At 38.3% G+C, this 12,760-nt stretch overlaps 1 protein-coding gene across 1 annotated transcript in view; it reads left to right on the plus strand.

Annotated features, from left to right (window-relative positions):
* RMND5A (required for meiotic nuclear division 5 homolog A) overlaps window positions 1–12,760 on the plus strand; it is a 58,907-nt gene that overhangs the window by 25,788 nt on the left and 20,359 nt on the right. The window contains exons 3-4 of the mRNA XM_055243619.2: window positions 5,934–6,068; window positions 7,498–7,598. Of these exons, the coding sequence (XP_055099594.1) occupies window positions 5,934–6,068; window positions 7,498–7,598 (236 nt within the window). The remainder of the gene's footprint in view (window positions 1–5,933; window positions 6,069–7,497; window positions 7,599–12,760) is intronic.

A 12,760-nucleotide genomic window follows, 5' to 3' on the forward strand; every position in this document is an offset into this window, starting at 1 on the left:
AAAAAAAATTTTAAACCTCATTATCTAAACAGATCTTTTGCCACTGGGTGGAGTATCTACATTGGAGAGGCAAAATGCTGACTGTATTAAGGAGTGAATGGAGTAATGGTATAAAAAAATGACATATAGAATATTTTAAGATAGTTCTGGATGAGCAGTCCAGAACTGCCTTTTATGTAGGTGTGTGGTAAACAAGGTATGTGTATTGGGTAGAGAGGGACAAAAGGACTTAACATCCATTAAACTGTGCTAGCTAATCCAGTCTGCAATTGCATTTAAGTGCTTTTAAATTAATGAATATTAATATCTCTGTATGCTTTTGTGTATTTGTTTTTATTTATATTTTCTAATAAGGATTCTTTTAAATACAGAAGCAGACGGTTTGGTGGCAACCTGACCCTCAGATTCAGGTTTGGTTAGGTTTGGCCTGGCTCTCAGATTCAGCTACTGTGTATTAAAGGTTTACTGATGGATGGATATTCATAGAGGTTTTCGTGTACATTATTTACCTTAATCTTCACCAAACACTTGTAAGGTCGAGATTATTGTCTCTAGATACAGATGTGAAAACTTAGATTTGTAAGTAACCTGCCTGAAGTCACAGAGTTGGGATTAAAACCCAGATTTTAAGACTTGGAGGAACCTTTCTCAACTGGAGTTCCTTGAGAGAATTCATATGAATTTCTCTCCTTTCCATAGAATGGTAAGAGATACATATCATCCTTGGGAGAATTAATAAAATAGCCACAGAAAGGCAGATAACTGATAGTGGAGGGATAGGGATGCAAATGTGACAGAAAGGCCTAGCAGAGTGGTTCGGCACATTACTCCCTCACTTTTTTAAATAAAGCAATAACATAACAGTGTGAATCTACCGTTCTCTTAATGTTGATAACCAAAGAAGAGGTGTAAATACCGTAAGGAGAATAATGGAATGTCTACATCAAAAAATGCATCTACAAAATGCTGATTATGACACACTACCAAGTTTATTTTCCAGCTCTTGGTTTGTAAAGCACTACTATCTGGTATATGCCTAAATATGGATTATTTCGTCATAGGACAGGTGCCTCATTATCAGCTTTACTAGGTATTGTAAAATTTTCCCCTGAAGGGTTTATACCAATTTACAGCCCTACCAAACACCTATAACACTTCCTGCTTCCTCATTTCTCACCTATACCTGGTATTATCAGACTTTAAATGTTTAAAGATTAATCAGATGGGTGTGAAGTAGTATCTAGTTGTACTAATTTTGCCTTTCTTTGACCATCTTGAAGGTGGGGCATCTTCTCATGTTTAACTTCAGGAATTTCCCATTTGTGCATTTCATGTTCTTCTGTCCATTTTTTCTGTTAAGTTGTCTTTCTTATTGAGAGACGTGTGTTTGTTTCAGACTCTTCTGAATACTAATCTTGTGTGGTTTGTATGTGAAGTAGCTATCATCTGTTAGTCTGAGGGGAACCAGAATGCAGGTCTTCTTACTCTGTTAAGTATCCTTTGCTGTCTGCCTCTCACTGCTAAACCAGATTAACTGGATGCTTAAAGGGAAATTAATTCCTGATAGGTGCAACAATGGCACATTGTTGGTTCATACACTAATTTTTCTTCAAAGTAGTTGGAGAAGTTTCAAAATACATGTTAATACTATTAGGGAATTGGTACTTAGGAATTAAATACTGAGTTTTATATATGTATTGTGACCACTGTCTGCTCAGTCATTATAATTTTATAAAATATATTTGAGAAACGGATTGGTTTTTGATGGTAAACAGTGAAAGCCATTTCTGATTGATTTATGTGTTCATGATATGGCCACAGAGGTAGGGTGGCATGTTTAGATCTCACATTTTCATAATGATGTTGTATCAAAGTTATTTACTCCTCTTCTGCCTCAGCTTCTAGATTTAGTATGTCCTGGATTTCTCCTTCCAAGTCAGAACATCCTCTCCGGATGGACACACCCTTGGATGTGTGCTTTTTTGCTTTTGGTTCTTGTTTGGATCCTTTCTTCCCAATTAAGAACAGGATGCCAAAGCTTTTCTTTGCTTAAAAAATATGAAAAGAAAAAGTATAGTAAGACAGAAGATGTTAATTATAGATGGTATTTCTCTTCATTAGCCACCTCTTGGCTGGTTTGCAGTGCTGTGGATTTTCTGGGCAGCCATGCAAACGAGCTTGGTTACCTAGCAACAGAAACTGGAACTAATGCTGGCTCTGATGCAGCAGTAAGAACCTGCAGTTATAACAAAAGGAGTTTGACACTGTATTGTATTTCCTCAACCTCTATACATTTTATAATCTTAGCTTTAATTTTTAATGCATGTGACCAGAAAATAAGCTATGGAAATTTACTTATCTACCTCAGTAGTTTATACTGGAAAATCAGAATGGTAGAAGGGGAGCTCAGAAGTGTCCAGAAAACAATCGAATGCATTGCTCATTCATGCTTCTTTTCCAAGAGCAGCAAATAAGTCATGAGCTTGAATGTAGTTAGATTTTGAGTGTAAAGGTGTTTGACTTTTCTTACCTATGTAGTAGTGACCATAGTAAGCCTTAAGAAAATAGAGATACACATAGGGCATCGTTGTAAAACTTTGTAGCAAACCCAAAGAAAATTGTTTAAATATTAGACTTTTTTTGTAATTTTCTAGGTGATGAATATTTACTTTTAATATGTATATTAAGGAAAGAATTCAAGGGATTATTTTGTTTGATCTGAGCAAATACTGTCAGATGGTAGCTTATTAAAATTCTGACCTAATATATATACTACCAGATAAAATTGTTTCAACATGATCTGTGCTTTGAGCTGACCAGCGTGTCTTCCAGCGTTGTTTTATTTTATTTTTCCCTAAGGAATAGGCACTAATAAATTTGTTGTTTGGGGAAAAATCATTAAATGAATAAGCAGAAACCTGAAGGTTGTATTTGGATTTAATGCAGTTGATAAGTTAGGGAGAGAACTTTCTTAATTAATCTCTTGATTCTTTGCTTATACTGTACATTTAGACATTTAGAGAGTTATGGGCAGGTTCCTGAGTTTATAATAAACTGTCATCTTCAGATCTTTAGAAACCCATTCCTTTATGCATTTGAATGGCCCTTTGGGAAGTAGAATTTGGGAGAGAATAGCACTGATCAGCCTCTGAGCCTCTATTCCAGAAGAGACAGAAAGCAGTGCCATCTCCAGTATTCTAGTTGTCATAGACAGCATAAAGATAAAATAATTTACTTAAAAATACTGATGAACTGTTATAAAATTAGCTCTCAACAGGCAGAATCTGATAAATAGAAATTAAACAGGATAATCTTGTACAAGCAGTTGTGGTTCTTCAGTGCTAGGTAACAGTTTTTTTCATTATATACATGGATGCTGTTGCTTTAGCATCTAGGTACTTTGTATTATTTCTTTTTCTTTCTTTTTTTTTTTGAGATGGAGTCTTGCTCTGTCTCTCAGGCTGGAGTGCAATGGCATGATCTAGGCTCACTGCAACCTCTGCCTCCCTGGGTTCAAGCAATTCTCCTTCCTCAGCCTCCCAAGTAGATGGGATCACAGGCACCCACCACCACGCCCAGCTAATTTTGTATTTTTAGTAGAGACGAGGTTTCACCATGTTGGCCAGGTTGGTCTTGAACTCCCGACTTCAGGTGATCCTCCCACCTCGGCCTCCCAAAGTGCTGGAATTACAGGTGAGCCACCATGCCCACCTCGTTATTTCTATTCTTTAGGTTAAATACTTGGCTAAGAAAAATGTCTGTGAAAAGAAAATGAATAAAAATTAAGACTGACAACACTCTTGGTTTTTTTTGTGTTTGTTTTGTCTTGAGTGATTCCAAACCTTAATGTATGTATTCAGTTTTAGGCTACTGTTTTCACATCTAGAAATAGGGTAGATAGCTCTTTTTAGGGAGAAAAATGTGCTTACTTTTGGAGAAAAGCACTCCTGCATTGTGACTGTAAATAGTGGATTGTTTGCAGTTGCTGTTGCTGGTTACTTACTACCTGTTCTTGTACATCATGTAAAATAATTGTGTATTGGTTGGACTGTATATTTAAGCAGTGGTTGACCAGGATTGCAATTTTAGTTAAATCTAAATGGCCTTGTCTAGTTAAGTTTATATATTTTTTAAAAGAAATGCAAAACATTTATTAGGGAGCAATGCCTATGAAAAATAAAGGGTGCTGAAGTGGAATTAGGCTGGGAAAGCTTTCACACTGTGATGTACGTTTGCTCTTCTTTCACTCTTGATGTTTCATGTTCCTTCTGGTGTCATTTTCTTCTGTCTGAAGACTTTAGCAGTGCTTTTAGAGCAAGTCTGATGGCAGTAAATTCAGTTTCTCTCCGTCTGAGAATGTCTTTATTTCATCTTCATTCCTGAAGGATATTTTCACGGGATATAGAATTCTAGGATGACAGTTATTTTCTTTCAGTACTTGACAAATGTCATGCCACTTCTTTCTGGCCTCCATAGTTTCTGTTGAGAAATCTGTAGTCATTTGAATCATGGTTCCCCTGTAAGTAACATGTCACCTTTCTCTGGCTGCCTGCAAGATTTTTTGCTTTATCTTTAGTTTTAACAGTTTAAATGTGAGATGTTTGGGTCAGATTTCTTTGAATTTGTCCATGTTGGAGTTCACTGACCTTCTAGAATCTGTAGATTTATGTCTTTTGCTAAACTTGGGAAATACTCCTCAACTATTTTTTTCTATACCATACTGTTTCTCTTCTCCTAGTATTCTGATGACACACACACTAGATCTTTTGCAATTTTCCCACAGGTCCCTGAGGCTCTGTTTTTTGTTGTTGTTGTTGTTGTTTTTTACTGGTGTTCAGATTGGATGAATTCTATTGATCTTCACTGACTTTTTGCACTGCCACTTTGCTTCTGCTGTTGAAAAATTCATCCAATGAATTTTTTATTTTGGTTACTGTATCGGCTTTTTCCTTGCTAAGTCTCTCCCTTTGTTTCAAGATTGTTTGTATTTTTATAATAACTACTCTAAAGTTTTGGATGGTTCCAGCATCTCTGTCATATTGGCATTGGTGTCTGTTGATCATCTTTTTCCATGTGAGTTGAGATTTTCTTGGTTCTTTGTATGCCAAGTAATTTTGCAGTATCTTGAACATTTTGAATATGTGTTATAGTACTCTGGGTCTTGTTTAAGTTCTGTGGAGAATGTTGGTATTTTTGTTTTAGCTGGCAATCAACCTTGTTGGATTCAGGCCACAAGTTCTAACCAGTCTTTTCTGGGTTGTAGTTTCAATGTTAGTTTTGTTTCTAAAGCCATTACAGTTATTTAGATTTGTCCTGTGTGTGTACCGCCTGGTAGCCAATATGGGACCTAGGAATTAGGTCTATTCCCTAGTTCAGTTTTCAAAATCTGTAGTATGCTGTTTAGAGTCAGGACCATGCATGTATAGCTCAAAGGCAAACCCAGAGGTGTACCTAAACCCCTGTCTTAACTACTTGGCCATGCCCCCACAACCACTTTCAGCCTCAATACTGCAGTTGTTGGGATGTGCCATGGATTATTATATTGATAGGCATATGTGTTTTTTCTCCTTTTTTCCCCTCCCATTATAGACAGTGCTGCAGTGAGCATGCTTTTACAGGTCATCATTGCATTCTTCTAAAAATATTGCTGCATATAATGCCTAGGAATCAGTTCATTTGCTTGATTTTATTTTATTCATGGACACCATTATTAAATCTACTTTAAAAAATATTATCTAAAATTATACCTATTTACTCTTCTAGCATGACAAGTTTTAGAAAGGAGCAGTGGAAAAATTCCTTCCTATGGTATGCTATAAATTGCAGTTGAGTACTTATTGGGGTATCTCAGACTGAAACAAAGACCATTTTTTTCCTGTTAAGTGGGGTGAAAATAATCTATTTATGATTCTCTTTCTCTTTTTTTTCCCCAGAATTTTGATTCTGACATTAGCAGTGTGGGAATAGATGGCTGCTGGCAGGCAGACAGCCAAAGGCTTCTCAATGAGGTGATGGTGGAGCACTTCTTTCGACAAGGAATGCTGGATGTAGCTGAGGAGCTCTGTCAGGTAACAGTGTGCCAACTGGGAGGATATGAAAAAGAAACAAGGGAACTCCTTGGAGTTTACAGTATTTGCAGGATGGGGTTTTGAGTCTTCCTCTAGCTGTAGGTAGATTTTTAATATTTAAATTATCAGAGGTGACCTCATTTTACTAGGCGTATTTTGAGGAATTTTTTAAGTGGCAAAAATTATAGTTCTAGAACTTGTTATCCAGATCATTTTTTTCTTGTTCCCATCCCAGAAGGTTAGTCCCAGTTCATGAATCAAAGGGCTCAGAAGCGATATTCTTTCTTTATTTCCATTTTTGATAGAGAAGGTTAGTATAGCAGATAAGAGGAAAGGGACAAAAACATTGATGTTTGTTCTTCTGTTCTAGCCCAGCTTAAACAATTTTATCAAATGAATTTCCAACCAAAATTTTTTACTTCGCATTAGCAGCATTTGTCTTTTATTTCTATCACACGAGTTAGAACTCTAGAACAGTTTACAAACACCATGTAGTCATAATAGTAGCAGCTGCCATATATTGAGTGCTTACCTTAAGCCAAGCCCCGCCTTTATTCCTTGCTGCAATCCCATGAAGTACAAATTATTGTTTCCATTCTACAGATGAAAAATCTAAGGTCTGGAGAAGTAAGTTGCCCGAGGCCTTAACAGGTTCTTTGTGAAAGAACTGGGATTCAGTCCCTGATTGATGTCTTCACACTCCGTTTTAAGCCACCATGTGCTGTTGCATTTTTGTTTAGAAACATGAAGGACCGAAAGAATTAAATAGTTTAAAATCAGTCTGTAAACCAAACCTCTAATCTAAGCCTTTTCTATTTTAAACAATTCAGATAAATGATAACTCGGTTTTTCTCTGTACCTTACAGGGATTTTGTGTATGTCTCCATGTAATTTCCTGCAGTAAACTGTCATTGAAGATTGTTTGCTTTTAAGTAACAAAAGACCCACAATTACAGTGGCTTAAGCAAAAGTGAAGTTTTTTTCTTGCACAGAAATCGGTAGTAAGACGTCCACAGCATGTTTGGTAGCTCTGCATCGTGAAACTCTTAGGGACTTAGCACCTCGTACCTCTGTTATTCCCAGGGTGTCTCCTGTCTTCAGGGTCCAGGATAGCAGCCACAGCTCCAGCCATACATTTGTATCCCAGGAAGGGGCAGAGTGCATATTTATATTTCACTGGTCAGAACTTAACTTCTTACAAAGCCATACCAAGCTTTATTCTATTTGCTTATGTACCCTGCTGAAATTTGGGGATTCTACTATGGAAAAGAGGGGAAGAATGGTACTAGGGGTCAGTCATCAGTCTCTACTATAGGGAATTATCTTTAATGGCTTGCCCCATATTTTACAATCTAGAATATACTTTTACCACTAGCTCCTTACCCTGATTACTGCTAACAAAAGTTCTTTCTTTCTTTCTTTTTTCCAGGAATCTGGTCTTTCTGTAGACCCAAGTCAGAAGGAACCATTTGTGGAGTTAAATAGAATATTAGAGGCATTAAAGGTCAGAGTTCTGAGACCTGCTCTGGAGTGAGTATTGAGTTTGCTTTCTTTTGAGTACTCTGAGAACTCTCTGTAAAAAAACTCAATCAGAAAACACAGTAGAGATTTTTAGATATATTTGTCTTACCTGTGGTAGACTTCAGAGAAGTCAAAGGAGAATTATTTTATTTATTTTGGCTAAGTGAAATATGGGGGGTGTGCAATATGAGAAAATGGTTGGAGCCTATTTCACTTATCAGTTGGTCTGAATTCCCATGAGAGAAAAGGGTTTTCTGTTTCCAGGCTACACCACCACTTTGTGTGGGCTGACATTACAACAAGCACTATTGTTCAGCCAGTGCAAGTTTGATATTTAAGCTTCCATAATGTGCTGGGTTTTGCTGGGTTTTATGCTAGCATTCTAGGTGGTGTGGATGAAGAGAACAAATATTTTTATAAAGGTACTCTATTCTTAATTACTGTGGATTTTGGTAATTGACCATGAACCTCTCATTGATAAGAATTGTCTGAAATTACTGAGTAAGCTATAATAAATATTACTCTAGAGCAGGGTCAGCAAGCTTTTCCATAAAGGACCAAGTAGGAAATATTTTAGGCTTTTCAGTCCACGTAAGGTCTCTGTCGCATATTCTTCATTTTATTTTACAACCCTTTAAAAATTTAAAAACCCATTCTTGGCCATCTGCTATACAAAACAGGCAGCAAGCTGTATGTGGCCTGTGCCATAGTTTGCTGGCCCCAGTCCTAAAATTTTCTACTGTGAGGATTACCATGTTATTTGTAATAAATAGCTCATGAAATAAAGGAAAGAAACTGGATTATAGAAGCAGTGATTTGTTGTGAGGTTATACCTTTGGAATCCTGGTATTTTAAAACCAGAAAAATTAACCATCAGTGTTACGGGGTTAGTTGGGAAGTTGACTTTTATAAAATGTACACTTTTTCCCTTAAAATTTAGTTCCACTAACCCATTTAATTCTTCATAGCTTAGATTTTTCTTTCTGATCATTTCTCAGTTCTTTTTCCTTTTTGAGACAGGGTCTCCCTGTCATCCAGGCTGGAGTGCAGTGGCATAATCATGGCTCACTACAGCCCCAACCCCCCAACCTCCCACCTTAGCCTCCCAAGTAGTTGGGACTACAGGACTGTGCCGTTACGCCCAGCTAATTTAAAAAAAAAATTTTTTTGTAGAGACAGGATCTCACTATGTTACCCAGGCTGGTTTCGAACTCCTGGGCTCAAGCGATTCTCCCACCTCGGCTTCCCAAAGTGCTGGAATTACAGACTTGAGCCACTGTACTCGGCCATTTCTCAGTTCTGAGAAAATTTTGTATAGCTCTAAAACCAGCGCAGATGACTAGATAGAAATTCCTGTATAAATTTATATAAAATTCTTGTATAAATTATAATAGATCTCACTTAAGAACTGTACCTCTGTGTAAGATGCATATTACCTTTGTAGAATTTGTTTAAGCAAATTTCAGATTGTGACACATCTGGGAGATAAATTCAACCAAATACCTCTAACACCTCTTAAACAAAATATGGCAACAACTACTTTTTTTTTGTCCCCCCCAGAGAGACAGAGTCTTGCTCTGTGGCCCAGGCTGGAGTGCAGTGGGATGATCGTAGCTCACTGCACCCTCCCAAACTCCTGGGCTTAAGTAATCCTCCTGCCCCAGCCTCCTGAGTAGCTAAGACTACAGGTGCACACCGCCACACCTGGCTAATTTTTAAATATTTTATAGAGAGAGGATTTCTCTGTCTCGCTCAGTCTGGTCTCAAACTGCTGGCCTCAAGTGATCCTCCTGGAGGGTCAGCTGCCCAAAGTACTGGGATTATAGGCATGGGCCAATGTGCCCGAGAAAGCCTACATACATATGAACATGTAATGGGTTTCCCAGTTGTTTTATAGTGATTAGCAAATAATATTTGGGTTGTTATTCAAGGTAATATTCACTTATCTATGCGTTTCTTAGGTTTTTTCATTAAACTTTTTTCATATATGCTAGTCATGTACATACTATGACTATATCTATAGTCACTGGCACATAGTATTTGCTGCCTTAGCCTTCAGAGTACTCCAGACTTTTCTCCTAAGACCCTTTTTAACTTTGTGCACATATAAGATATGTTTCTTATTGATAAGCATGTTATGTATATTGATTATTTCTGTAAATTTTGTCTATTATTTGTTGCCTTAAGACAATTCCTCTCAGGCAGAGAGAGGACTTGTTCCATAAGTAAAAATTTTCTCATTTCATGTTTCTGGGAATAGTGTTTAATATCAGCATGAGGGAATGTAGTGGTAATTATAGTTAACTCTTCTTGAGTGGTTATTATATGCCTAGCTAAAGGCCATTGAGGGCCTAGGGGAACGGTGATATTGTGGAGAGATGTGGCAGAACAACACCTGATTACATAGATCTAATCAGGACCTTGCCTGCTTCTGTGTTCCGTGCCCTTGTACCTCTGAGTTTGTACAGATTTTCCCCCTCATCCAGATTTCTTTTATGCTCACCCAGATTGTTTTATTTGCTTTTTGAATTTCTCTTGGTGCCTAGAGTAGTGCTTACCTCATAGTAGGCCCTCAATGAATAACAGTAATCCGCAGGAGAATTTAGAGCAAACTTGTCATCCTCTTTCATGGTGGCAGATAGAAAGCCAAAAATAGTGTTAAGTGTTAACGAGAGAATAGTAACTTAATACAACAAGGTGGGGGAAATATTAGAAAAAATAGAAACTGTCCGTGTAGCTATGGCATTATTAACATACATATTGAAAGAAAGCACTATCTTTAGGGGAAGCTGCTTGGTTGCCTTCCTAAACGTGTCTCAAATAGTAATACTACCTTGCTGGATTTGCCACAGTCTAGTATCTGACTTTCAGCCTTGCAGGCTTGGAAACTTGTTTTTGGTGTCCTTATTTTTTTTTTTTTTTTGAGATGTAGTCTCGCTCCATCACCAGGCTGGAGTGCAGTGGCGCGATCTCGGCTCACTGCAACCTCCGCTTCCCAGGTTCAAGCAATTCTCCTGCCTCAGCCTCCCGAGTAGCTGGGATTACAGGCTCGTGCCACCACGCCCAGCTAATTTTTCTATTTTTAGTAGAGATGGGGTTTCACCATGTTGGTCAGGCTGGTCACTATCTCGTGACCTCGTGATCCACCCGCCTCGGCCTCCCAAAGTGCTGTGATTACAGGCATGAGCCACCGTGCCCGGCCCCTTATTTTGTTTTGTTTTCGCTAAGAACAGGCCTTTAAAAACGATAAAAACCTGAATTGCTAAGCTGCGTGTATAGTTTGGATTATTAGTGGCTGTGAAACTAGCTTGTGGTAGGCAGGTCCATGTGGAAGGCACATGAGCTTGCTAAGCCTAGAGTTGGAATAAGAGGAGATTGTTCTAGAAAATGTTCAAAGTTCTCAGGCTGAAATGTCCTGATGCCATTATCTCCACCATGGAGGTTGTGTTGCAGAGCCTTTGGGCAGTTCAGACTTCATTCACTGACTCCTTTTCTCAAAATTGTCCTTGGCTTGCCTTGGTTGAGTTTTGAGTCAGCATTAAGTATCCCAATAGGTAATAAATAAGAGTACAAAATCAAAAGGCACAACAAAATAAAAATACAGTGAAAAGTAAATCTCCCCACCTTTGCCTTCTAATCACAGTTACTCTCCAAACAGGCAGCCACCATTAACTGTGTTATGTATATGTACATTTTTATGCACAAGTGGTTGCATACTATACACAGTGTTCTGCTTTTTACTTGAAAAATCTTGAAGTATTTGCCTATATCAGAACATATAGAACTATCTTTTTTTTTTTTGGTGGCTGCTTAGTGTTCTCTTTTAGGGATTATACCTTAATTTTATTTAACCAGTTCCTATGGATAGACATTTGTAGTTTCCGATCTTTTGCTTTATAAGTGATGCAGCATTGAATATCCATTGCACATTATTTTGAACATGCCTGCTAGATATGTAGGGAACATTTCTAGAATATTGGGTTAAGGTACATTTAAAATTTGGATTGATCTTACCACATTTCTCTCTATAAAGGTTGCCCTGAAATACAACCCTACCACAAAATAGCAAAGATCATTTCACATCCTTGCTGTCACAGCTGATTTTCCTTCCATTAAAAACAAAAACAAAAACAAAAAACTTTGTGAGCCTGATAACTGATAGGTGTGTGTGGTAGGGGAAGAATGACATGTCATATTTTCAGTTTACATTTATCATATGAGTTGAGTTGAGTTGAACCACATCTTTTCTAGATATGTTCACACCTTCACTGTGGCAAAGGCTAAGTCCACTAGACTTCTGGCCTGGGCTAAGTCTTTGACTCTGAGGGCAGTCTTAAGGCAGAAGGGACCAGTGCTGAGATATGTGACCACGTATACTACAAAATCATTTCCATGGGCCTGTGAGAGCATTTCATCACTGCCTCTGGGGAACCTTGTAACACTTTTTTCAAAGAATTTGCTAATAGCAAAGCCTCAGTAAAATGCCATAACGAAAGCAGCTGGCCGGGCGCAGAGGCTCACGCCTGTAATCCCAGCACTTTGGGAGGCCTAGGCGGGTGAATCACCTGAGGTCACGAGTTCAAGACCAGCCTGGCCAACATGGCAAAACCCAGTCTCTACTAAAAATACAAAATTAGCCGGGTGTGGTGGTGCATGCCTGTAATCCCAGCTACTTGGGAGGCTGAGGGAGGAGAATCCCTTGAACTGGGGAGGCGGAGGTTGCAGTGAGCTTAGATTGTGTCTGCATTCCAGCCTGGGTGACAAAGTAATACTCCGTCTCAAAAAAAAAAAGCAACTGAATGGTTATGAGAAAGGGAAGAGAGATGTTACAGCATTTTTCACAGAAGAGAAAAAAAAATTACTTCAGACCACAGAAGGGTTTAGATTGGACAGGCCAAGAACAATATCAGGCAGGCTGCTGAAATATGGGAAGACTCCATCTCCAAAGCTAGCAGATAGGTGGGTATAGAAAGAAGCCACAGGTTTCTTCGTGGTGTGTGTGGCCAGTAGTCCTAAAGATGTGAAGATGCTTGACAGACTTAATAGAAATTCTAGCACCAATGGGTAAAACAGTTTATAAGCAGGAAATAGTTGTAGAAAATGAAATTGGAGGAAGCAGGCAGAGGTGCCTGATCACGGGGCCTTGACTATCACTGGAAATGAGGGTAACG

The sequence above is a fragment of the Symphalangus syndactylus genome, chromosome 14 (genome assembly GCF_028878055.3).
Source record: "Symphalangus syndactylus isolate Jambi chromosome 14, NHGRI_mSymSyn1-v2.1_pri, whole genome shotgun sequence".
Taxonomy (NCBI): Eukaryota; Metazoa; Chordata; class Mammalia; order Primates; family Hylobatidae; genus Symphalangus; species Symphalangus syndactylus.